This window comes from Camellia sinensis, chromosome 8, assembly GCF_055761805.1.
Source record: "Camellia sinensis isolate YWXY chromosome 8, ASM5576180v1, whole genome shotgun sequence".
NCBI classification, from domain to species: domain Eukaryota; kingdom Viridiplantae; phylum Streptophyta; class Magnoliopsida; order Ericales; family Theaceae; genus Camellia; species Camellia sinensis.
In genome coordinates, this window is record NC_138968.1 from 146211721 (window position 1) to 146237750 (window position 26030).

Below are 26030 nucleotides of genomic sequence, written 5' to 3' on the forward strand. Positions count from 1 at the left end.
TTTCTTTTTTTAAGTCAATTCTGTTAAATAAAAATTTTTAATAAGGGAATATTTGTAATTTTTCAAATTAAAGGGGGCAATCTATACTTTAAGCAAACTTCAAGGGTGTATTTGTAATTTATCCCAAAAAAAAAATGTGAAAAAGTCTTACCCAATAGAGGGAAAAGTAGGGGTATGGGATTGCTATTGTGCCCTTAACCCAACAATAGCTGTTGTGTTTCAATTTGGGACTTATTATGAACTTATTTTTATGATCTGAATCGTTCATTTTGTAAGATTTGTTGAGTATCTTATATATATCAAAAAATTATATTGATCGGATATTGATAGGTATGTGATCGGATTGCATATTTTTTATACTATTTCAAAAGAAAAACATATTGTTTATTTTTTTTTATGATAAATGTAATCCGATCACATAATTATCGATATCTGATTAATATAATTTCTGACATGCTTGAAACAGTTGATGAGCCCTAAAAAATGACGGTTTGAATCATAAAAATAAACTCATAATAAACCTCAAATTGAGTCAAGACAATTACTGTTGTACCCTTGACATAACAACAACCCCTCTCCCAAAGGATAGGCGGGCTCTAGTGTCATAAATTGGAAGTGTAGCTAGTAATGGAAGCAATATCCTTGTCAACAATGATTCATCCCACTAAAAATATCACCACTAATGGTACTAATGCATTAAAAAGTAAAAAAAAAAAAAAAAATATAACTCCAAGACCAAAACATCACATCATTAATCGCGGGACCCACTGCCACTTAATTAGTGGGAACACTAATTAGTGCTCCCAGGCATTTTTCATATCCTTATATAGTGGTTGTGAAAATTCATTTCAATTGTCGTAATGATAAATTCATTATTATTTTATGATGTTTTAAATAATTTATTGACACGGGAAATGAGAAGATCTACTTGGTGCTTCTAAAAAAATTATGTCAAGTATTGTAATAATTTTTTTTTTTTCTAAAAAAAAAATGAAAATAACCATAAATTCATAATTGTAGGGGAATGTTGCTTTAAATAGTGAAACTTTTGTATTGGTAGATGAAGCTAAGATAGCACGAGAGGTGGAGAGCACACCCAGTAACACAAGAATGGCGATGGAGTTAATGAAGAAGAAAGAAGAGGAGGAAGTGGGAGAAGAGCCAGTGAGTCCAACTGGGCAATACTTCAACAGCTCTGCTCTCTCTGTTTCAGTTCTTTCGGTTTTGGAATTTCAAGTTCCCATTGATGATTCCCAAACCGTGTCTCTTCTCAACGATGTCTTCCTCCCCATCAACCCCCGCTTTTCCTCCGTCATGGTACTCTCTCTCTCTCTCTAAAAATCAAACACATTTTTCTCACATTTCTAGTGAAATAGGATTGTGTTCGATTCTGGAATCGATTTCTGTGTTACTAGACATTTTCAAGTGTTTGGAATGTACATGCTTTTGTTAGCAAATTGTGGCAATAAGTGAATACGATAGTTTTATTTTAAGCACATAACAGTTTCTATTTACATATAAATTAATTATAAATTGAGATGTAACTTTCTGACATGAACGATGTGAGACTCACAAGAAAGTGAGACCAAGAGTTGTTTTCGGTTTTATCATCAATATATGTTCATATACTTTTCCTAAGTATAATGCAAACTTATGTACTCCAAATTTTAATGTATATTATAGATTTAAATTCAGTAACATATAAGTTACACTCATAATAAATATGATTCATATTTTTATTTTTTTTGATGAAAGTTTTGCATACTTAATTGAGCTCATCAAATTAATTATCATGGTTTTTGATCACTACTAATAATAATGCAATCTTGTTGCCAAATCTTTTATGCTGTGTTTGATTAGGGGATTTGAGAATGGATTTAGAAAGAGAAATGAAAAAAGTAGGTGAAATGCAAATAAAATAACAGCAATGCTAGGTATCATGAAAAAAATTTTATGAAAATGATCATGAAAGATTTATGACTGTTGGATTACACTTAAAATAAAGCACCACACACTAATTAAGGTAATCCAAGAGTCATAAATCTTTCATGATCATCAAGGGTCATAAATCTTTCATGATCATTTTCATGAAAATTTTTTCATGATCCCTACATTTTCTCATAAAATATATACTTACATTTCATCTATTTTCACATATTTTTTCTCTTTCCATTTCTAAATCCCTCTCCAAATTCTCTAATCAAACCCAGCATACTAAGGTTAAGTTTGGGAAGACTAAATAAGTGCACTTTTTGTCTTTTTGGACTAAAAAATTGGGGTTGAAAATATGGATGTTTGGGTTAACTTTTTGACTTTTTATTGAAAAATGTGTAATAAAAAATTATAAAAATTGATTTGTAGGGAAAAATTTGAATTGGGAGTTGTGCAGCCGTAATTGTTGACTTTTGGTGAATAGTGTTAACTTTTTAACTTTTTGAGTAACTTTTTGACTTTTTGACTTTTTTGAAACATTCCAAACTTGGCCTAAATACAAGTTCATCAACAAAGGGTAGGTAGGCGAGTCGTACATGAATTAAAACCACGCGCATTGATTCGTCCACGTCCCAAACAGAGTAAACTTTGCTGGAAATTTATTGCATTTGTGTTCCAGAACAGTAGTACTACTAACAATGACAGGTAATTAAATTTTATTTTTTTCTAAGCAGGTTTTAGACAAAAATGGTGTAAAACAATGGAAGAGAGTGAAAGTGAACCTCAAAGACCACATTAACATCCCCATTTTCCCACCACCCACCGGAGACTCGGGGGAGCTCTACGACGAGCAATTCGACAACTACTTGACGAAAATAGCCGTCGAAGAGCTTCCACAGAGCAGGCCATTATGGGAAATTCACTTGATCAAGTACCCAACAAGGAATGCAGCTGGGCATGTGGTGTTCAAGGTTCACCATGCTATGGGAGACGGGTTTTCGATGATGGGTGCTCTGCTTTCTTGTTTACAGAGAGCTGATGATCCTTCTCTGCCATTAACATTCCCGAAGGTTCGAATGAATGTGAATCGGGGGAAAGAAGAAGATGAGAAGAAGAATAAGGAGGGTGTTATGAAGAGTGTGCCTAGGATTTTAACTGGGTTTTGTAACACTATTTTGGATTTTGGATGGAGTCTTTTGAAGAGTAGTTTTGTTGAAGATGATCGGAGTCTGATTCGATCTGGAGATGATGGTGTGGAGTTTAGGCCGGTGACTATAACTACTATAACGTTCTCTCTTGATCAGATCAAACAAATTAAGTCCAATCTTCAAGTGGTAAGTTTCGCAATTCTTTCCAGCGCTGGTCTCACAAAATTATTACAAATGCATGAGAAAGATTAAAGGTGTGTTTGGTTTGGTTTTGAGTGATAATTTTTTTAAAAAAAATTTGGGAAAAGAGTTTAGAATTTTTTTTTGATTTATTTGGTTGTATATTTTGGAAATAGTTTTAGAGCATGAGAGTTTGTGATGATTTGACATTTTGTTATAGTTGAATAGATAAGTGTGAGAGAAAAAAATGATTGAGAAAGAGAGAGGAGAGAGAAAAAGTAATTGATTGATGTGTAGGAGAGAAAAAGTGATTTTGGAAATTTTTTTCAAAAAGTTTCTAACCAAACAAAATTTTGAATTTTTTTTTCAAAAATTGTATTTTGAAAGTTAAACCAAACAAGGCCTAAGAATTTAATTATTAATATTTATACAATTTTTAATTAACTTTCAAAATTACCACTGCATTGTTTTTATTTTTTTATTATATTTTTTTTTGCATTGTTATTATGGTGTGCTTTGCTCTTTATTGGGTTAAGAAGATTATGAAAATTAAATTAAAAATACATATATCTGTAGTATTTTTTTGTTAGTGTTATATGCTATTTGAGTTGTACGAAATGGGAAAGAGAAAAAAAAAATCTCGCTAATGACGGTTCTTCTTGGTCTGTCAATAAAAGGTATAAAATTTTAAAATATTTATAATCTCAAAATACTTTTCGTATATTTTAAAATATTTTCATACATTTCAAAAGATAAGAGATAAAGTCTTATTAGGTAAAATTAATTTTGTTCAAGATTTCAAGTGCTTGATCTTCTCACTTTATTTATCAAAAACAAATAATTTCATTTCATAATCAATAATTCTATGCGGATTATTTCTACTTACCATATTTTGTTTAATACTCATAGTTGTTGGGTATAATAAATTCCATATAAATGTAATTAATATTCAGAAATTGGGAGTGATCGGTTTGATTTAGTTAGAAGGTAAATCAAGATCCAAACGAGACCGTAAAGCCATTGATTCGGATCCATTTGTGATTTGATCAAAAATATTTTTTTTAACACCCTAAATCAGAGTCACATTAAAGCTCCCCGTACAGAGTTGTCGACTCTAGAGAGAGGACGACCCATTACACACATTTATAATTGGGGACCTCTTTCATAGTCAACCACTTCGGCCCTAGCAACTGTCCACCATACTTTAATGACGCTAAATCCATAGAAAGTTTAATTATTGGTTTTTTTTTTTCGGGTTCCCCATAACATTAACACTTCCAATTACTATGCCTATATATATGTGGGAAAAAAAAAAAACTCCATTGTTTGTGTGTGGAGCTGCTAAACCCACTGAAGTTCGGAAATTTGTTAGAATTATACAGTTTTGTGCAACTGTTTTTTAAATTTTTTCATAAATTAACATCATTGTTTTTTAAAAAAAAGAAGTAATATTATATTTGTCATATTTTTATGTATTGCTTTGTTTATTAATGTGGCATAATTATTTGTGGAATCCATTACAACAATCATCGTCAATGAGACACAATAAATAAAAACAATCTTATACTTAAAACATTTTTATATTAATTTTTGTTTATTTAATGTCATAAATATTAAATTCACAATTGTTGAATATTATTTATGTAGAATTCATTATACTAAGAGTTGTTGTAGGTATATATCTCATATCATGTCATATTTTAAATAAAATATATAAAAAATCATGTGGCATTGCTCTAAAATTTTAAAAAGTGGTATTACGTAATGGTTGTAGCCATTACTTAAGGGTTGTAGCAGTAGGCACTACCTGTCACACTTGCTTTTGCGGTATGTCAGGAATTCACACGTATAACGACATTTTTGATATTACATAACGACTGTAACAACCCATTACACACGTTTATAATATTTTAAATAGTTTTCTTTCTTAAAAAAAAAAAAGCCTAAAAAATATACATTATACACATTTTGAAATATTCAGTAACTCAAAAATAATTTTTGTTTCTGTCTCAATTTTTATTTTTATAATCATTTCATTTAATAATTGTAAATATTTTTTAGGAAAAATTAATCAAACATCCCTCTCCAACTTTATGCAGTAGGAGAGGCCCAAAATATATTTTTTTATTAGCTAAGGTTCTTTAATGAGATTTATCTGTGATCATACTAGGAAAATTTCAAAATTTTTATGTGATCTTATTAGAAAAATTTTGAAATTTCTCTGAGTGACAATTGAAATTTCTCTGTGTCGAGACCAGAATTTCTTTGAGTCGTGCAAATTTCTCTGAGTCGGATGAAATTTCTTTGTGTCGGGGCCAAAATTTCTCTGAGTCAGGCAGAATTTCTTTGAGTTGAATTTTCTCTATAAAAATGTTGAGGGACCTTAACTATTATGAAAATATTGTATGTACTTTATCTTATAAAAATCTTAATATCGGGAATTTAAAAAAAAAAATTGCTATTTTTTATTTAGTTAGTTCAGGTATTGGTCAAAAATAATTTTATAGATATTTAAAATCAATTATTCTTAAAAAAATAAATAAAAATAAAAGGTACAATATGGATTTATGACATATAAAATCTTTAACTGTTGAAATAAAATATAAAAAGCTCATTTTATAGTGATTTAAAAATATAAAATATATTGAATCATACTTAAAAACAAACAAAAATTAATCAAAATCTATTTTAAACTCTAATAAATGTAATTATGAATAAAAAAAAATATGCGTATCAGGTAAATTTTTTCAAATTGGGTGAAAAATAAAAAAAAATTACAGTTTCAATTACTGCAACCGTTACGTTATGGTCTTTACAACTCACAACCATAACAGCATCACCGCAACCGTTACAGCAACCATTTTTTACAACCTTACCTTACTCTAAAACTTTTGTATGGAATTTACTACCGCTTAATGTTATCACTTCAAAATAAAACACTCAAATAAGATGCCTTCTGTTTACATCATAACATGGGTCTCTTCTCTCCCTTTTTCTGCTCAATTGATTGAAAATCACGCAATCTTGCTCTCTTCAGTTTTGTTGAAGCAATTCACTTTCCTCAATTATGTTGTACATATTTTGTTATTATGCGAAGTTGACTCTCAATATTTATTGTTTCCCCTAATTAGACAGTAAATGATGTAATTACGGGGATAATATTCTTGGGAACTCGGTTATACATGAAAGAAACAGGACATGAGAATGAGTTGAATAAATCAAACTCCAAGTGTACAGCATTGGTATTGCTCAACACCAGGAATGTTTCTGGATACACGTCTGTGGAAGAGATGATCAAACCTAACATTACGGACACAAAATGGGGCAACCAGTTTGGGTTCTTGCACGTGTCAGTCCCTGAGTTAGGTCCATCTGATTCTTCAAACCCAATCAACTTTGTGTTCAAAGCCCAGCAAGTCATCCTCAGAAAAAGAAACTCTGCTGCTGTTTTTCTCACCGGCAAGCTTTTGGACACCTCCAGGAAATATAGAGGACCTGAGGTATGTGCACTCCTTTAGGTATTCTAATAGAAATTTTCAAGTACGTACATAGAATTCGATGGCAGAATTGAATACAACTCTCTCTCACATGAGGCGGGAATTGCCAAATGTGTGGGTCATAAAAGATTGTGTCTAATTCTGTATAGTTAAAGCACTTGTACTAATATGATGACCGCTATTTTTTTATGGAGAAAATGCTATACATACCCATTTTTTTTATTGTTACCATCTACATGAATATTAATAATTGGTTACCCTTGTTTAAAGATATTTTTTAACGAATTATTGAAGACAAAATGATATCTTACCACATACCTTGGTGATATAAAAGAGTGTAAAAAAAGGTGGTACATAGCATATCTCTATTTTATGAGTAAAATTCATTTTGCAATTCTACTATATAGCTAGTATCACGATGTTATCTGACCTTTTAATTATTTCTCTCAACCTTCAGATTTTGAGTCAAATAGCAATTTGAATCCATTTGTAAAAAACCTTTTCGAAGATTAAAGGAAAACAATTACATAATAATATTAATTTTGCCTAGCATCTTTATTTTTTTATTAAAATTTTACTTTAGTCTTTTTGTCACTTTTCAAAACGGGATTATAAGACTGGATACAATTGCAATTTCACTCAAAATCTAAGAGCTTAACTAGAATAACGGTGGGTAAAATATGAGTGTAAAATGTAATAATTTTTTTGAAAAGAAATAATTGAAAGAGGGATAAATGTGGTGGAAGTTGGTTGTGACAGGCAACAGCTAGATACATACATAGCACGCTGAAGAACTCAAGCATGACAGTGTCAAACATGATCGGACCCATTGAACAAGTGGCTTTAGCTAACGATCCATGCTCTGGCATATACTTCATGGTAGTTGGTGTTCCCCAGGTAATCATATATCATATCACTATTCTTTCCTTTCTAAACCATTACTTAATTTGACTAGGTTTAGATGCATTTTACCATGTTTACATGATTGCCGACGTTGATATGATGTCATATTAAATTGTTAATTATTAATTTATTTTCAAATTTATGCAATTTAAAACAATCCTTGTTGCTCATAAGGTACAATAGGCAGTTGTGAGGGTCAAATAGGTCTATTTCAAGCTTACTCTAGTAATTTGACTCGTTCATTTTATAGAATTCATTGAGCAAGTCACTCATACAAAAATCAAGTTAATCAGATATTGTTAGTCACATGATTAAGACTTGTTTGTTTAAATTGAATAGTCTATTATCAAAATCATACTTGTCGTTCATTTTTTAAAAACAAATGTGATATACTCACATAGCTATGAATGTCTAATTAACCATAAATGATATCTTCGACGAGTTTTACAAGATGACGGTGTAAATTATCGAAATAAACTTAAGATGGACCCATCAGACCTTCACAGTAAAGACCCCTCCCCCATTAGAGATGGGGTAATGTTATTATTTATGTGCTCCTCAATGTCACAATGTGTATATGCGAGATTCACGAAATTTTAAAAATAATGGGATCTACCATTATTTTTTGAATATAATGAATTTCACAAATGCATATACACATAGCAGTTGTATTTATTTAACTATATAGTGTTGATGGAGTTGCAGAGTCTTACCATAACAATGGTAAGTTACATGGGAAATCTGAGGGTTGCAGTGGGAACGGAGAAAGGATACATAGATTCAAAAAAGTACAAGTCATGCATCCAAAATGCCTTCCATATGATGTTCAAAGCTGCTGTGAAGTCTGCTTCACAACCACCAAATTATCTATAGAGGATCATCATCAGACATCCGAACCCCCATCCATCCAATACAATACAATGTTTACTACTATTTCATTTACACGCGTCATGTTTCTTGGATTGTTTTTGTTTTATATAATAATACTCTTGCGTTACAATTTTATAATGTCATTACATATTGTGTTTTTAATTCCTATATGGTATTTTTAATTCTAATTACTACTGTACTATCTTATTCTTATGGATGTTATGGATTTTTTGTTGAGCCTAATCATTATATCTTGCTCTTCCAATAAAATTATATGAGTTACTAAGAGAGACTCAATCAGGGTCTTTAGCCTCGTGGTCGTGCAACAACACTTTATGATGCGAGATTGCTTGTTAAAACTCATGTAGAGAAGAGTTTGATATATTTTTTGTGTTTATTTTTTTCCAATATGAGATTTTATATAGTTATTTATTTCTTCTCTAATTCGCGATATAGTTGCTGAGCTAGTCGACTATTGATTTTCTAGCTATTGTTAGACTTTAATTGTCTAATTTGATATAATACTTTTAATATTTGTAAATTCAGGGCCGGCCTTGAATTTTTCGAGCTTAAGATGAACCATTAAATGGGGGCCTTTATATATAATGACAACAATAACAATAACAAAAAAAAAAAAAAAAAAAAATTGTAGAGTGAAATGAAAAGTACTTATATTACTAAAATTGAATTAATTTTTCTACTTTTTGTTTCTTTTTTCCTTGTTCACATCCATTCTAGGAACCATAATTGTAAAATCAAGAAAAATTCAACCCACATAGATCTAAAACTCAACAGAAATTTAAGTCACAATCCAAAGAAAAATCATAGAATTTACAAACAATTGAAGATAATATATGATCCTAGCAAAACAAAAGCATGATAAAATTTGCATTAGATAGAAAGTAACAAAATTATCTCACAAAAATTAGATTAAAAAAATAGGGCACTGAAATTAAATTTAGGGCACAAATCAAAATTAAGCAAGCCCTTAAATAAAAAAAAAAGAAAAAGAAAAAGCAATGCAATCAACAATAGATTAATAAGCAAAATTCTCAAATCAAATAAGAGCAAAGAATTTAAAATAGTAATTAGGGTGCATAAATTAGATTTAGAACACAAAGAGAAGAAAAAAAAACTCATTGTAAGTGATTTGATACCCTAAAAATCACCGCACTGATTCGTGGTTCTTAGAATTTAAACTCACTGTTTGCATGGTATCTGTTTGCTCTATAAGTTTGTTTCCAATGTTTTGGTAACGCTATGTTTGATTAGGAGATTTGAAAAGAAAAAAAGAAAAAATAGATAAAAAGTGAATAAAATATACTTATATTTTACCTAATTTCTCATATCTTTTCTCTTTCCCCTTTCAAATCTTTCAATCAAACATAATATAAGAGTTGTGCTAAAAAATGAATAGAATGCACAAAAGTTGGCGATAGAGTTTTGTTATTTACAAACTTTACCCAATATGTTTTGTATTTATTTTAACTTGGAACCCCTAATTTTTTTTTTGGGGGGGGGGGGAGGCTTTTGTCTTGACTGTGTTTGAAGTTAAAGAATATTGGGCTGGGCCTCATTTTTGGGCTACTAATATTACATAGAATAAAAATATTTTGGGGCCCTTAAAGTTTAGGGGTCCAAGGCAACAATGACCTTGCTTGCCTTGGGCCACGGTCAGGTTTGGTTGAGAGGTTATTTAGACTCAACGTGGTGGTAGTTGTGTAAATCCAACTTATTTTTATAGTTAGATTTGATTAATTTGTTAAAGTTAGACTTTATTAACATTTGGTAAAATCATTAATAACATTAAAATAAATAATTTATATGGTGAAAGAGAGACAAAAAATAGATAGATGAGAATCAAGAAACCAATGCACCACTGGGATGTTCTTTGGCATTTTTGAGTGAGAACATCAATGGATATGATTTTTTGTATTGCATTACTTTGTGTATATAATATATAGTGAAGTAAATATGATTTTACTGTCTAGATAATTTTAACCATTTAACGACTAGTAATATATATAATTAGGATTTTGGATTGTTCGAGTTTTTTTTTTTCAAAAAAAATAAAGACAAAGAGGAAAGATATGAAGCCTAGATCACACAGATGATGTTCCTCATATGTCTGCAACAAGCAGACTTGCAACCTCAGTAGGAGGGTCATTCAAAAAAACAAATGAGCCTTGATGATTAGCCCCTAAATTAGCCAAGCCATCAACAGCTTTGTTTCCTTCTCTGAGAATGTGTTGGATGGGGCATTTGCACCTCTGCATCTGGAACTTTGCATCCTCAATGAGGGCTCTATGTTGAAACGTTGGACTAGAATCTTCTTGGAGAAGTTTAACTACTTCCACAGAATTAGTTTCAACAATAATGTCTCTCATTCTTTTCTCTAGTATGATAGTAAGGCCCCTATACACTCCCTAAAGCTCTGTTTCCAAGCCAGTTGCTTCCTCCAGTCGCCCATGATAGCCATGTATCCAAGCTCCTCTCTCATCCCTTAAAAGGCCTCCATACCCAGCTGGACCAGGGTTGCCCTTTGAGCATCCATCACTGTTGAGTTTGATTGTACCTGCAAAAGGCAAAACCCATTTAGAATTAAGGTGTATGAATTGGCCAGTAAAATGATCAGATTGGAATGCCTCATAGGTTTCAGTTGCTTGTTGTTGAATGTAACTTGCGGCTTCATACACATTACAATTTTCATTCCTAAAGACAAAGTTGTTTCTATCTTTCCAGATTTTTCATACAGTGAATAAAAATACAATGCCCCAAGGGATTTGGTAAATTTTTTTCTCCTTGTATTTCAGGTTGACTTGGAGCCATTGATTCCAGGATTGATGTTCACTGATCTGTAGCCATCTATGGCTACTGATGGCTAGCCATACAGCCTTGGGTTTAGGGCAATCTTTAAAGAGGTGGCATAAGTCTTCTTGAGTTGAATTACATCTGGGACAACTATCATCCATGGTCAAGCCTCTGGTTTCCTATGATGGTTGGTCAAGAGCCTCTCATGAAAGAGTAACCAGCACAATCCTTTGAGTTTGTATGGGATTTTTTGTTTCCAAATCCACTGCCAGTTAGCATGATCAGTGTCCTGATCCAAATTTGTTAAGAGATCATAGGCTGTATTGACAGTGAAGTTGCCAATAGGAGCTCATTTCCAATGGGGGTTATTAGGAACTTCAACAAACTAAGGCAAATGGATTTGGGACATATCTAGCAGGATGGATTGTGGAATGAACTTAGGTATTGAATCAAGGTTCCAGGACCTATCTTCATTGATAATATCAGCACCTTTCAAACAGTTAGCGGTATGGGCACCTGGGCATTGAGTTGTAATAGTAGTCTCTCCAGACCACCAGTCATTCCAGAAAGATATATTCTTGCCATTACTAACTGACCACTTCACACATTTTTTAAGAAGATCCCTGGTTTGGATAATGCTTCTCTATGTGTGAGAAGCCAATCTTTTACTAGGCCAATCCATCAATGATTCTCTCTGGAGATACTTACCTCTGAGGACTGCGGCCCAATGAGAATTCTTATCACTCAGTAATTTCCATCCAAGTTTAGTGAGAAGTGCTAGATTTTGGTCTTCAGCTCTTTTGATGCCAAGGCCTCCCTCTTGTTTGCTCTTGTAGACTTGTCTCTAATTTACAAGATGGACTTTCCTTTTGGTAAGTTGGTCTCCCCAAAAGAAGTTTTTGTTGAGTCTATCCAACTGTTTACACACACTCTGAGGCAGTTTATTAGTTTGCATGATATGAAAAGGTATGGAAGAAGTGACAGTTTGAATGAGGGTAGTTCTACTAGTAAGGGATAGGGTATTGGCTTTCCAAGTGGATAGTTTTTTTTTAACTTTCTCCAAAACGTCATTAAACATACCCCTTTGAACTCTACTGTGAAGGAGTGAAACTCCCAGATATTTGCCCAAATTTTTTGTAAGGCCTATTCCACAAAACTGACTTAACTCTTTTACCTTCCTGCTATCCACATTTGGAGAGATGAACATTTTTGATTTGTTTAAATTGAGATGCTGACCAGAGATGAGATAGAATTCATTGATGGTATCCATAATGGTCTCACAGTTAGATTCGTTAGCTTGAGCAAAAAGAGGAGGTCATCAGCAAAGAAGAGGTGGGATATAGATGGGCCATCTCTGGCTGCTTTAAGCCCTTTCCACTGATTTTTCTCCACTTTGCATCTAATCATATTGGACAATCTTTCCATACAGAGAACAAACAAATATGGGGATAGAGGGTCACCCTGTTTCAAACCTCTGCCAGGTGTAAATTCATCCATGGTTTCCCCATTCCATAACAAAGAGAATCTAGTGGAAGATACACAAGACATAATAAGATCAATCCAACGAATGTTCAAATTAAATTCATAGAGGGTATCTTTGAGGAAATCCCAAGAAATCTTATCATAGGTTTTTTCAAGGTCTAATTTAAGAATGAGGCCACCATGTTTACCTTTTCTATGGTGAAGGGTATGGATTAGCTCTTGGGTTATAATGATGTTATCATGAGTGGTGTGGCCAGGGAGAAAGCTACACTGGTTAGGACGGATGATCTTATAAGACACCTTGCAAAGACTTATAGGCCGAAATTGTTTAATAGTTTTAGGGCTATCAGTCTTAGGGATGAGGACAATGAGGGTTCTATTAATTTTTGAGGGTATAGCCTTATCAAGAAAACAACTTTTAATAAAAGCACAGACATCCAGACCAATAGTGTCCCAAAAACTATGATAGAAGATGGTCTGGAAGCCATCTCTGCCAGGAGCTTTGAAGGCATTGATATGCTTGGTGGCTTCCCAGATCTCATGACTTGTTAAATCCCTAAAGATTCTGTGATTCTCTTCAGGTAAAATGGTGTAAGTAGCGATATTATTCCAGTGATTAAGTTTGACAATTAGTGTAGCATGGAACATGGTTATAAAGTAATCTTGGATGTGTGCTCTGACAGCTTGGGCTTCCAATATCCAGTTCCCAGTATCACTCCGTAAGGAGTCAATTTTTAGTCTTTTCCATTTAGAAATAGTAGAAACATGAAAATAACGAGTGTTTCTCTCCCCTTGAGTAATCCAGTTGACCCTAGATTTTTGAAACAAAAGGATCTCCTCTTGTAAGAGGGTTTTATTATATTGACAAATCAGGTCTTTCTCAAGTAAAAACAAGTTGTGGGAGAAGTGATTAGCAAGGGCTTTTTGAATTTCTTCAATGCGAGAGAGAAGACACCTTTTTCTTTTGAAAATATTGCCAAAAATTTCCTTATTCCATTTAAGGGAATCATCAACAACTTGTAATAAATTAGTACTAAGGGATTGATTATGATTCCAAGAGGAAGAGATCACATTTCTGTACTAGGGGTGTGAAAGCCAAGCTATCTCAAAGCGAAAAGGACGATTACAAGGAGAAAGTTTAGAAATACCTTCAATGTAGACAATGAGGGGAGAGTGATCAGAGTAGGTTCGAGGTAAGTTTCACGTAGTGCTATTTGGAAACAGCGTGCTCCATTCAGCATTGCACAGCGCACGATCCAAGTGTTCCATAGTATTGGCTAATCCTTTTCTATTGTTAGTCGAGGTGAATTTAGGCCCTGTGTAACCCATATCCATGAGTCCATAACGGTTGATTTGGTCTAAAAAATTCTGACTTCGATTCTGATGAGCAGTTTGAGTGAAGCTCTGCTTTTCATGGTAGCTACTGATTTCATTAAAGTTACTTGCAATGAGCCAGGGCTTGGTCATAGAGCTGGCTATGTCTTCTAAGTCATGCCAAAGGTTTTGCCGGAGCCTGATGTTGGGGCTTGCATATACTACGCGCAGCACCCAGTCCTCATAATTGGCCCTTTTTATGGTGGCTTGGATTACTTGGTGGTTAGCAACATATGCATTAACTGAGACTTGTGTAGGATTCCAGAGAAGAGAACAAGTATAATTTATGTTAATAAAATCATATCTTATTCTATTCTTAATCAAAATAGCGGGATGTGAACTATTACTTTTGATAATAGATACATTCCCTTACTTTATTCTTTCCTAATGTGAGCAATAGCGGGATGGTAGTTACTAGATATAAATTAGTAACATCGTGCACTTTTTTATCGAATGTCAATTAAATTATATAAAAAAATCTAAAAAATTAAATCGATTATAGAGTTTGATATAGTGGTGGAGGGAGGTAAAGCCTAGAGGGGTTACGTGCCCCTCCTAGATTTTGAGTTTTTTTTTAAATTTTTTTTTGCAAATATAGAGAAAATATTTTAAATAAAAAAAATTGCAAAAATATTATTAAAGTGAAATGTCAATGACATTTTAAAAATTATGAAAATAATAATAGTTGTTTTAATTGAAAATGAAAAGATTACTATAAATCATATTATCTATGAAATTTTTTGAATGTAACGGTGATGCCATTATTAGTGACATACAAGTATAAGCAATCTCACTATAAAGATATGAAATTTATTAGATTGTTAATTACATTTGACATATGAGGTTCATTCTTTATGTGTTTATGTACTATTAGTTAGTGATATCACATATCAATGATGACATGGTATTATCATTATATTGAATTTGCAATCAAATTTTGTATAAATTTTTTTTTTATCATTATATAATTTATTTTAAGACTTATATCCATATTTTTTTATATTGTCCATAATACACTAGTTACAAATAACATTATTTTTCTGATATTTCTCGAAATCAATCGTAAAAACTTACGTGAAATATTTTTATAAAAAATTTTGATATTGAGAGGGTAATTTATACTTATAAATTGGGCCGAGCTGGGTAATGGGCTGTTATGGGCCACATTGCGAAGAGCTGAGTAAAAAGGCCATGAAGTTACTCCGGCCCAAGAGAGGTGTAAAGTTACTCCGGCCCAAGAGAGGTGTAAAGTTACTCCGGTCTGCGAGAGACCTGAAGTTACTCCGGTCCCAAAGAGCTTATGGTAAGTTTGGTCGTCACTCACAAAGTTATCCCAGTTTGGACCGGAGTATTGGCTATTCCGGTCTAGACATACCGTGGTTAGCATTAAGAAGAGCCAAGGTAAGAGCAGTGAATGGAAGAGCCGAGCTAATGTTATCTCGGTCTAGTCTGCGGCTTGGCATAGCTATGCTTACCTCGGTCGTGTTGAAGTCTGACCATGGTAGAACCATCTCACTTGGTTTATGTAGTGAGGGGGGGTGTTGAAGGATAAGTATTATCTTTCAGAAGTATGAATCCTAGGACGACTCTACATGGAAGAGTAAAAGTCATACTAAGATTGTGCCACACGAAACCTATAAAAGCTTACAACATCATCTATGGAGAGGTAACACACAACTTTGATATACAGAGCTTTTTGTCTTTGTCTATTTTGCTGACTTAGGCATCGGAGAGGTATCCGGTACACACCCGCCGGCTAGCTCACGTTTGTGTTTTCAGGGAGTAATGCGACGACGTTTGAAAGAGCGCAGACTTGATTAACAGGATTATACGAGAAGGTTTATTTCTTTCCCGTACAATTGGCGCCGTCTGTGGGAATTCAGACAAAAACAAAACCTCTTGATCAAGCTTTTCCTCTTTAGAAGCAATGGCGTACAACGAAGATTTGCCGCAGTCCGCCATCGATGAACAAACACCAGAGGGGGGTGCAAGAGGCGAAGGCCTACCTTCTATCCCTCCCATGGCGGATTAGAGCCACAGCGACAAAATCCCAAGAGGGATACAAGGGGGAGGAGGCGGACTAACAACCCCCGTCACTCTCGTTCACGAAGTCCTGACAGACAAAGGCGGAGGATTGATCCTCAAGTTCTGGAGGACCGCGTGAAGGAGCAAGCTGAATTAATAAGGAAGATGGCGGCGGACATAGAGGCCATGAAGCGCCAGATGAAGGGAAAAGGAGTGGCGACAGGAGAGGGGCGCAAAAGCAAGATGCCCCCTTGCCGCTCAGAAGACTGTGGAAGGCATTCCACACCATCACAAGTAGAGAGTAGAAGCCTCAAGACAGGCGACACTTAATCCAGAACCTCCAGAACTCGTCTCTCCAGGTCTGAGAGAACGAGATCATTGAGGTCTTATACGGAGGGAAGTACCTATCGACCCTCGCGTTCGCACCAGACATCATCCAGGCAGACAGAGTTGCCAAGATCGTCCGATTTGTGGAACAGGTTGGAAGAAAAGGCACGATGGAAGGAGGATACTAGGGCGCGCAACCCTCGCAGGGTATCTGCCTTTCAGCGGTTGGCTCCTCGGACGCATGGAAGCGTCGAGGTCGGAATGTCGTTACCACACCCTGCCTACGAACTAATGGACAAAACATTAGCAAGGCTGCAGACCTCGCCGTTCGTTCCGGTAATTGAAAACGCGCCCCTTTCTTCAGGTTTCCTTCAACCCAAATTCACCATGTACGAGGGGAAGACGAACCCCTACATACACCTAACCCACTTCTGCCAGGTTATGGCGGTATATCGGCGAAACGAGGCTTTGATGTGCATCCTCTTCCCATCAAGCCTTGGTGACCTAGGCTTGACTTGGTTCGAAAAACTTCCAGAAGGCAGCATAGCCTCCTGGGCACAATTGGCAGAGGCGTTCGTCACGAGGTTCAGAACGAACACCAAAACCCCGGTGGAGATTGACCAGTTACTCTCCATCGACATGGGCGAAAAGGGGACACTAAGATCCTACAATAGTCGCTACTGGGAGACATTCAACCAGATTGGGGACTGCCCCACCAATCTCGCCATTGCACAATACAAAAGAGGCATTCCAGTCGGAAACAGACTAAGGAACTCAATCACCATGACACCGCCCCTCACCATGGAGGCCTTGATGGAAAGAGTGTATCAGCACATCAGGGTGGAAGAAGATAGCGCCCGAGCCAAAACAAAATCTGGCACGACCGCAATACCAGATAAAAAGACCACAACAAAGATCAACGCGATAGAACGTCCTAACAAAAACGGACAAGGCAGGCGAGACAACGGAGAGGACCAGGATAAAAGATGGTTGAGAGTCCGCACTGCCATAACCACGGTATTTAAGAAACCAATCTACCGGATTCTGAGCGAAATACGCGATGAACCTTTCGTCAGATGGCCAGCTAAGCTAGGAGAAGCACAGAAAGACTACGACGAAAGATCACGATGCACCTTCCACAAAGAAAAGGGGCACCGCACTGAAAATTGCATGCCATTGAAATAGCATCTGGAGGAGTTGGTGGCTGCCGGTCACTTGGATAAATACATTGAAGGAGGGACGCAACCAGCCCCCCAAGACCACAATAACCCCAATGGAATGCCAATTGACGCCCCACCTCAAGGTGTGATCAATGTGATACATGGAGTATTCAAACCTGAGCGTGTATGCGAGCTCAGAGGATCGATCAAGAAGGCTGAGCACTTAAGAGAAGTACTAAGCGCTCAACCTACCATTAAAAATGGGAGAACAGACCCTACGAACGTCATGCCTTTTTCAGACAAGAACTTGGAAAGAATATATTGCCCTCACAACGATGCACTGGTCGTCACCCTCCGCGTCAAGGATTACGACGTCAAGCGAATTTTGATAGACCAAGGTAGCTCGTGTGAGATAATGTACTACAACACCTTCAAACAACTGAAATTGGAGGACAAAGACCTGGCACCGGCTGTATCCCCCCTGATCGGATTCAACTCAATGCCAGAATGGCCAGTCGGCAAAATTATCCTGCCAGTCAGGGCAGGAAGCGTGACAAAACAAGTGAAATTTTGGATGTTAAAGGTCCCTTCCACTTACAACATAATCTTGGGAAGAACATGGCTTCATGCCATGAAATCAGTAGCGTCATCCTATCATCAAGTAATGCGGTTCCCCAACGGAGCCGGAGTAATTGAAGAGGTCCTTGGAGACCAGATTATGTCCAAGCAATGCTTTGTCATGGTTAATGGTAGCCGCGCTGCCAAGGGATATGTTCATTCGGTGGAAGAACCTGAGAGCAATGAACTATTCGCAGATGTCAGCAAAGCAGCTGACCAAAAAGCGGTGGAAGACTTGGTAAAGGTAGGAATAGATGATAAGAACCCGGATAAGTTCTTTTTGCTCGGTTCGTCGTTGTCCAGCACTAAGAGATTAGAGGTCTTGAAATTCTTGACCTCTAACATCGATGTGTTTGCCTAGACACCATACGACATGCCAGGCATCGATCCAAACTTCATCTGTCACCAACTCAATGTCCACTCATCCACCAGACCAATCATTCAGCGCACTCGCAGATCGGCACTCCACCACGCCGAATTAGTGGCAGAAGAAGTGGGAAATCTACTAGAGGCAGGAGCTATCAGAGAGGTGCACTACTCCAGATGGATTTCCAACACGGTCGTGGTACCAAAAAAAATGACAAATGGCGTGTCTGCGTCAATTATAAGACAGTCAACAAAGCATGCCCAAAGGACAGCTTCCTCCTACCCCGGATAGATCAATTGGTAGACCTAACGGCGGGGCACAACCGACTTAGCTTTCTGGATGCGTACAGAGGTTACCATCAGATCACCATGTACGAACCAGACCAAGAGGTCACGTCCTTTACAACTCCAAGAGGACTGTATTGCTACAAGGTCATGCCCTTTGGCCTAAAGAATGCAGGGGCAACATTCCAACGGATGGCCACCAAGATGTTTGAATCATTGTTAGGCAAAACAATGGAAGCTTACATCGACGACATGGTGGTCAATAGCAAGAATAAGAACGACCATCTAAGGGACCTAGGTGAGATGTTCCAGATTCTGAAGAAGCACAAACTGCGCCTTAATGCATCCAAGTGCGCGTTCGGTGTAGGATTTGGAAAATTCCTGGGCTTCCTAGTGACCAACCGGGGTATTGAGGCAGATCCCTCCCACATCAAAGCAATTCAGGATCTGAAGAGGCCTAACTCAGTAAAGGAAGTGCAGCATCTCACCAGCATAACAGCTGCACTCAACCGATTCATTAGCCGGTCGTCAGACAAACTACGACCATTTTTTCAAGCGTTAAAAGCCAAGTTCGAGTGGGACGAAGAATGCGACCGCACTCTGGAAAGCTTGAAAGAATACATGTCTTCTCCACCACTGCTGGTCACCCCAATACCTGGAGAAGAAATCTTCTTGTACCTGGCGGTCTCACAGCACGCGATTAGTGCAGTGTTGGTCTGTGCGGAAGGAATCCAACATCTGCCCATCTATTATGTCAGCAAGACATTGCTGGGTGCCGAAACAAGGTATTTGCCACTAGAAAAGCTGGTCTTAGCCTTAATGATGGCATCAAGGAAGTTGTCGCACTACTTTCACACCCACACCATAGTTGTCCTCACAACTTTCTCATTAAAAGCTCTGTTTGAAAGAGCGAACTTTTCTGGGAGAATCTTGAAGTGGGCAGTAGAGTTGGGACAATTCGACATCAAGTTCCAACCCAGAACCGCGATAAAGGCCCAAGCTTTGGCAGACTTTGTCGCAGAATTTACCCCAGGAAATCATCATATCTGCCCAGTCGACCTGACTGACACAACCGAACTGAGGATAGAAGTTGACGTTGGAATAGCGCAACCCCTGGTGCAGTATACTCAGTCAGACCCCATGGAAGACCAGAGTAAAGACAGCAAGGAAGAAGTAAACCAAGCTATACCGAGCCACGACTCACCAACAAATAAAGACTTGAAACAATCAGATAGCGAGGGGCAGACAGCAAGCATGGACCTTGAAGAGAACACCAGCAACATCCCTAACCCCACGGCATCATCTGACCCCTCCACCTGCTGGAAGTTATTCGTTGGAGAGATGTGGAAGCTCTTTGTGGATAGAGCATCCAACCGGCATGGTGCAGGACTTGGCATAGTCTTCATCTCACCAGACGGCCTGGTTGTGGAGCAAGCAATCAACCTTGACTTCCCAGCATCAAACAACGAAACGGAGTATGAAGCACTTCTTGTAGGACTCAAATCAGCATTCCACATGAAGGCCACCGAACTAATGATCTACAGCGACTCACAGCTGGTGGTAAACCAAATTTCTGGCAACTATGAAGCAAAGGATGACAGGATGGCCAAATACCAAGAATTAGTCAGAACAGAGATCAAGAAATTTGAAGTAGTAAGAATAGAACAGATTGGCAGGGAGGAAAACAACAGAGCAGACGAACTAGCAGGTTTTGCGTCAATGGAAGATACATCCATCCCTCACCCACTACTAATTGACTACCTACCGAGACCAAGCATTGAGGACCCCGAAGTAGAAGAGGTATGTTGCGCCGAATTAGGCCCCTCATGGATGGATTCCATCGTACTGTTCTTAAAAGACGGCGTCTTACCGGAAGACAAGAAAGAAGCCAACAAAATTTGAGCAAAGTCGCAGCGATTTTGGCTCTCCCCATCTATGGCATTGTACAAAAAGTCATTCTCAGGACCTTATCTAAAGTGTGTCCACCCCAGCAAAGTAGAAGCATTCATTCAAAATTCAAAAGCAAGTACAAAGGGTGGGGCCCCAGCATGGTTACATTTGCGTCCAGCCAAAAAAAAAAAAAAAAAAAAAAAAAAGGCAAAGTCAGTCAAACAGGTCATCAAGATCAGCATCAATATTTACACGGAGTCCGGTTTCATTTGGTAGCGCGATCTCAGTTGGATGAACGGTTTCAGTAGGCAGCTCGCTGGTCAGGTCTTCCACCAATGGCTCTAACCGAACTAATTGTTCGACAGGATCATTGACAACCGAAGTATCCTTTGGCACGGCTTCTTCTTCATCATCTGAGCCCTCAAGAAATTGTTGCTGAAGAGCAGCAGCATATTCCTTCATAGAGCCCGGAATGAAGTATGCTGGAGTGTTGAAGACCTCGGTCCCTAGATCGTGACCGAGCTGCTCTACAGCCGCCCTCCAACCGCACTTGAAGAAGAGATCCTTGGTAGCTTCACATTGTTTAATGTAAGTCGCCTCCCCTCCTTGAAACCTCGGAGCTCGGCATCATCAGCATCCTTCTTCAGCTGCTCTATCTTGGCGTTTTTCTTGCCCTCAAGTTTAACAAGTTCGCGCAAATATTTGTCTTTGATCATGGCTGCAGCTTTTTGTTTTTCGGCTTCAGCCGAGCTAACAAGTCTGGCCAGACGACCATTTTCAGAATTTAGCTCGGCTATTTGCTTCCTGGCTTCTTCTAGCTCTGTAGTTTTTTCTGTCACTTCGACCAGCGCTTGCCTTGTAGTCTTGCGGAGTTCAAGCACTCGCTTATGGGCGATGTGGCTCTTCTGCATGGCCTGCAAAAGAAGGGGAAAGACTTATAATCAAACCAAGATGAAAGTTGTGCAAATTAGAAAGATCAACAGAAAAAGCTACTTACAAGCACCATGGATTTTGTGGCCGAACGAATGGCTTTTAGTTCAGTCAGATTTTTGTGATGCTCCATTTCTGCTGGAAGGCAAACACTCCTGGCAAGATTGAATGCCATCACGTGATCCTTCTCAGCGACCATCGAGTTAGTATCCTGAATAGCTCGGTTTTGAAAAGTGATTTTGGGCGTCCACTTGGAGGAGCCGGCCCGGTCGGAGTGCTCCGGTTGCGGGCTCGGTGGAGGGCTAGGTGGAAGAAAGGTTTCGTCTTCATCAACTAGGTGTTGCTCGGTTTGGGTAATCCGGGCACTCTTGTTTGGGCAAGATGAGGACGGTTGTTGAGATGGATGGGCCACCACGGTCTCCTGAGCCTGGTTGGACGGTGGTACCTCAGCTCGGTTGGTTTCGGTTAAGAGGGCCCTTACTCTATTCCTCTTCGCCATTTCTTCTTCAGCAGTAGTACGGACTAGGTTGATTTGTGGCAAGGTCGGGTCCGGTTCAGGAGAGGCCTCTAGCAAAAAATCTGTTACTCTGGCTTTTTGTCGGCTGCTATATCTATACGTCGGCTCAAAATTCAGTAGTTTGGCCTAGCTTCTCTCAGGGTATCGTAGTGCGGCGCGAAGTGTTCCTAGGTTGGGGTAACTGTATAATGACTTAAGGTGGGCTGAATTTGTATAAAGAAGGCAAGTGTTAGTTCGGTTCAGAAATAAGAGGCTGAAATAAAGAGAAGCATGCAATAGAGCCGAGGTAATTATACCGGTGGTTCCTTTATTCCAGTTTATTCGGTCACCAGGAATCTGGGCTTCATGGTCTTCAAAGTTCCTAGAAACCCAGAAGAAATCATCATCGTTCAAATCTTTATCTAGTGTGTCCGTTATTATTTTCTTTCGACGACGGCGTATTCTTAGATAGTAGACCCAGCCATCTTCTTTTGATCCTATTGAATATTGGTGAAAGAGTTTGGCTAAGCCGAGGTTAATACCAGCTCGGCTATACCATTTATTATGCGGTATAAGTTTGTGAAAAGCTGAGTTGGGCATATCCTAGTTTGCCTAAGGAATTCACAAAGCAAAGACTATACAGGGAATCTGAGGCCGGTTTCTACAATGGAAAGGAGGGTAAAGGGAACAAAACCAGGGTTTCCCCAAAGTATAATATCTTGTTCGGCTAAGGTGAGGTGAACATCATCAGGGATGTTATAATCCTTTCGGAATTCGGCCAAACCCCCAGGTGTGTTTACTAAGAACCTATATTTACCCATTCTCTTTTAAGTTACGAATAAATTAAACTTGTGTTAGCTCGGTCGGAGAAAGGTGCTGAGTAGTTCGGTTGAGCGCTCAAAGGAGTGCTTGGGCAACCTAAAGTCTGCAAAGTGAAAAAAGAGGTGTTAAGCACAGCTCGTGGGACCGTGCTAAAAGAACAAAAAGGGGCAAGATAAATATAGTCCTAGCTCGGTTTGAAGAAAGAATTTGGTATCTCGGTTTGTGCAAGGGGTTCGTTATTTCATTTTGTGCAAAGGTTAGTGTTAGCCCGGTTGAACCTCTAGGGGCAGCGCTCTTAGTTCGGTTTGAACTACGAAGGCTGGGTTAGCCCCAAGTTATAGCTCAGCCGTGGTTGAGACTAACAGACACACTATTGCGCAGACTTAGTGCGGATTGCTAGCTCGGCTGAGTTAAAACAAGAGGTGGTTTGACTTGTTGAAACTATTGTTATAACGTGAAGTGTTAGTTCGGTTGAATGGCCTGGCTAGAGTGACATCAACTATAAACTACTTTTTAGTTCGGTTATACTATGATTTTGGATCAAAATCACTGTTTTTCAGTTTATTCGTGACAAACCAGAGGTTTTATTACACGAAAGAAAAGTATGTGTTTTGAAAAAACACACAAAATACATGTATTGTAAAAGCAAATGCGAAAACAACAAAAACAAAGCAGATTTGAGTAAACTTACCAGGTTAAGAGGAAGAAATTAGATATGGAAGCAACGGCAATGAAGAACACGAACTCAGCAAATTCAGGGTTGAAGAAGTTCAGGAACAAAAGAGAGAGATGAGGAAATGAATAGTGTGGTGAGTGATTCGAAAAAACAAAGAGTTTTGTTTTGATGGAAGGACTAGAGGCGGGAACTGTTCAAAATTCACGGAGTACGAAGACGGCGTGACAGTTGCATTGGGCCAATTAGAGGGGGCCACGTGTCATAGGAATGAGAAGCGATTCAGTTGCTGTGATTGAAGAGACATTTTGACCGGACAGGTACAGCCCGGTGTGAATTTAGCTCGGCTGGAAAGGCTAAAATGGTTTTTAACCCGGCTAGAAAGGCTTAAAGGGTTTTTTACCCGGCTGGAAAGGCTAAATGGTTTTAGCTCGGTTGGAATTCTGAAATTTTTTAGCTCGGCTGGTAATAGGTAATCCCTATCATGCTACGCAGATGGAATTAAGGGGCAATTGAGAGGGTAATTTATACTTATAAATTGGGCCGAGCTGGGTAATGGATTGTTATGGTCCACATTGCGAAGGACTGAGTAAAAAGGCCATGAAGTTACTCCGGCCCAAGAGAGGTGTAAAGTTACTCTGGTCCGCTAGAGACCTGAAGTTACTCCGGTCCCAAAGAGCTTATGGTAAGTTTGGTCGTCACTCACAAAGTTATCCCGATTTGGACCGGAGTATTGGCTATTCCGGTCTAGACATATTGTGGTTGGCATTAAGAAGAGCCAAGGTAAGAGCAGTGAATGGAAGAGCCGAGCTAATGTTATCTCAGTCTAGTCTGCGGCTTGGCATAGCTATGCTTACCTCGGTCGTGTTGAAGTCTGACCATGGTAAAACCATCTCACTTGGTTTATGTAGTGAGGGGGTGTTGAAGGATAAGTATTTATCTTTTAGGAGTATGAATCCTATGAGGACTCTACATGGAGGAGTAAAAGTCCTACTAGGATTGTGCCACGCGAAACCTATAAAAGCTTATAACATCACCTATGGAGAGGTAACACGCAACTTTGATACACAGAGCTTTTTGTCTTTGTCTATTTTGCTGACTTAGGCATCGGAGAGGTATTCGGCACACACCCCCGGCTAGCTCACGTTTGTGTTTTCAGAGAGTAAAGCGACGACGTTTGAAGGAGCGCAAACTTGATCAACAGGATTATATGAGAAGGTTTATTTCTTTTCTGTACAGATATTGTAATTAATAAATGTCTCATCTAATTTAATTTTCTGATTCCGCTACTGGTTAGACACAATCTTTTCATATAAAATGAGGCTCACAAAGAGATAACACTCAAAGAGAATTGTGTTTAATTATATAATTATTTTTTTTCTTGTAACTTCATATTTATTATTATTAGAAAAAACTGTTAAATTACATTAATGCGATCACGCAATATATATGCAGTAGGGAAAGGTATAGTTGCATATATTTATTATAGGCATGGCTGCGTCTTTGGGTTTGGTCACGTGTTTCTCACGCTCTAATCACATGGAGCTCGCTCTCGGCTCTACAGCGTCTCTCCAGTTGCGGTGTTGGTGCAATTGTAAATTAAAAATTGATAATTAAAAAGTATAAATTAAAAGTATTTATTTTTTAATTTTTAAATAATTAATTTTTCTTAACTTATTTAAACCATTTTTTTCTAAAAAGTCATAATTGCCTCCGTTTGACAAGTTGGGTTAGGAGTTTTTTTGGCTATTTTAGCCACAAAAGACAAAATAAGCTATTTTAGCCACAAAAAAAATCACATCCAACCCATAATCATTACACTATTCTCTCACAAAAAAAGTTAAAAAAGTCAAAAAGTCAAAAAATCCTTCCCAAACCAAACTTTTTAGTCCCAGGCTAAAATAACCAAAAAAGCCAAAGAGCCAACCCACTTCCCAAACCAAGCCAAACAGAAGTTACACCAAACAATCTGACACAAATTTCCAAATTAAAATAAGTTATAATCATCTCCTATAATTCACACCAAATACTCTCAGTGTAGCCCTGGGTGTAGGTTACATGCTACATAGGTGAAGCCAACCAAGATAAAGGATAAATATTAAATGTAAGAGTAATATTATATGATAATATTATTATTTAATAAATAATTTGATTTTGTGATATGAATTACAATGTGCCTGTTTGGCAGAGTTTAATTACAGCTTATTTCAACTTTCAGCTTAATTTAAGCTATTTTGATGT

At 37.5% G+C, this 26030-nt stretch overlaps 1 protein-coding gene across 1 annotated transcript; it reads left to right on the forward strand.

Moving 5' to 3' along the window:
* Positions 1 to 1026: 1026 nt before the first annotated feature.
* Positions 1027 to 8698, forward strand: LOC145797181 (wax ester synthase/diacylglycerol acyltransferase 4-like). The gene is made up of 5 exons (XM_082883703.1): positions 1027 to 1317; positions 2667 to 3266; positions 6392 to 6760; positions 7517 to 7654; positions 8366 to 8698. Exons 1-5 carry the CDS (start codon positions 1111 to 1113, stop codon positions 8531 to 8533), a joined length of 1482 nt encoding a protein of 493 aa, XP_082739829.1. The 5' UTR covers positions 1027 to 1110; the 3' UTR covers positions 8534 to 8698.
* The last annotated feature ends 17332 nt before the right edge of the window (positions 8699 to 26030 follow it).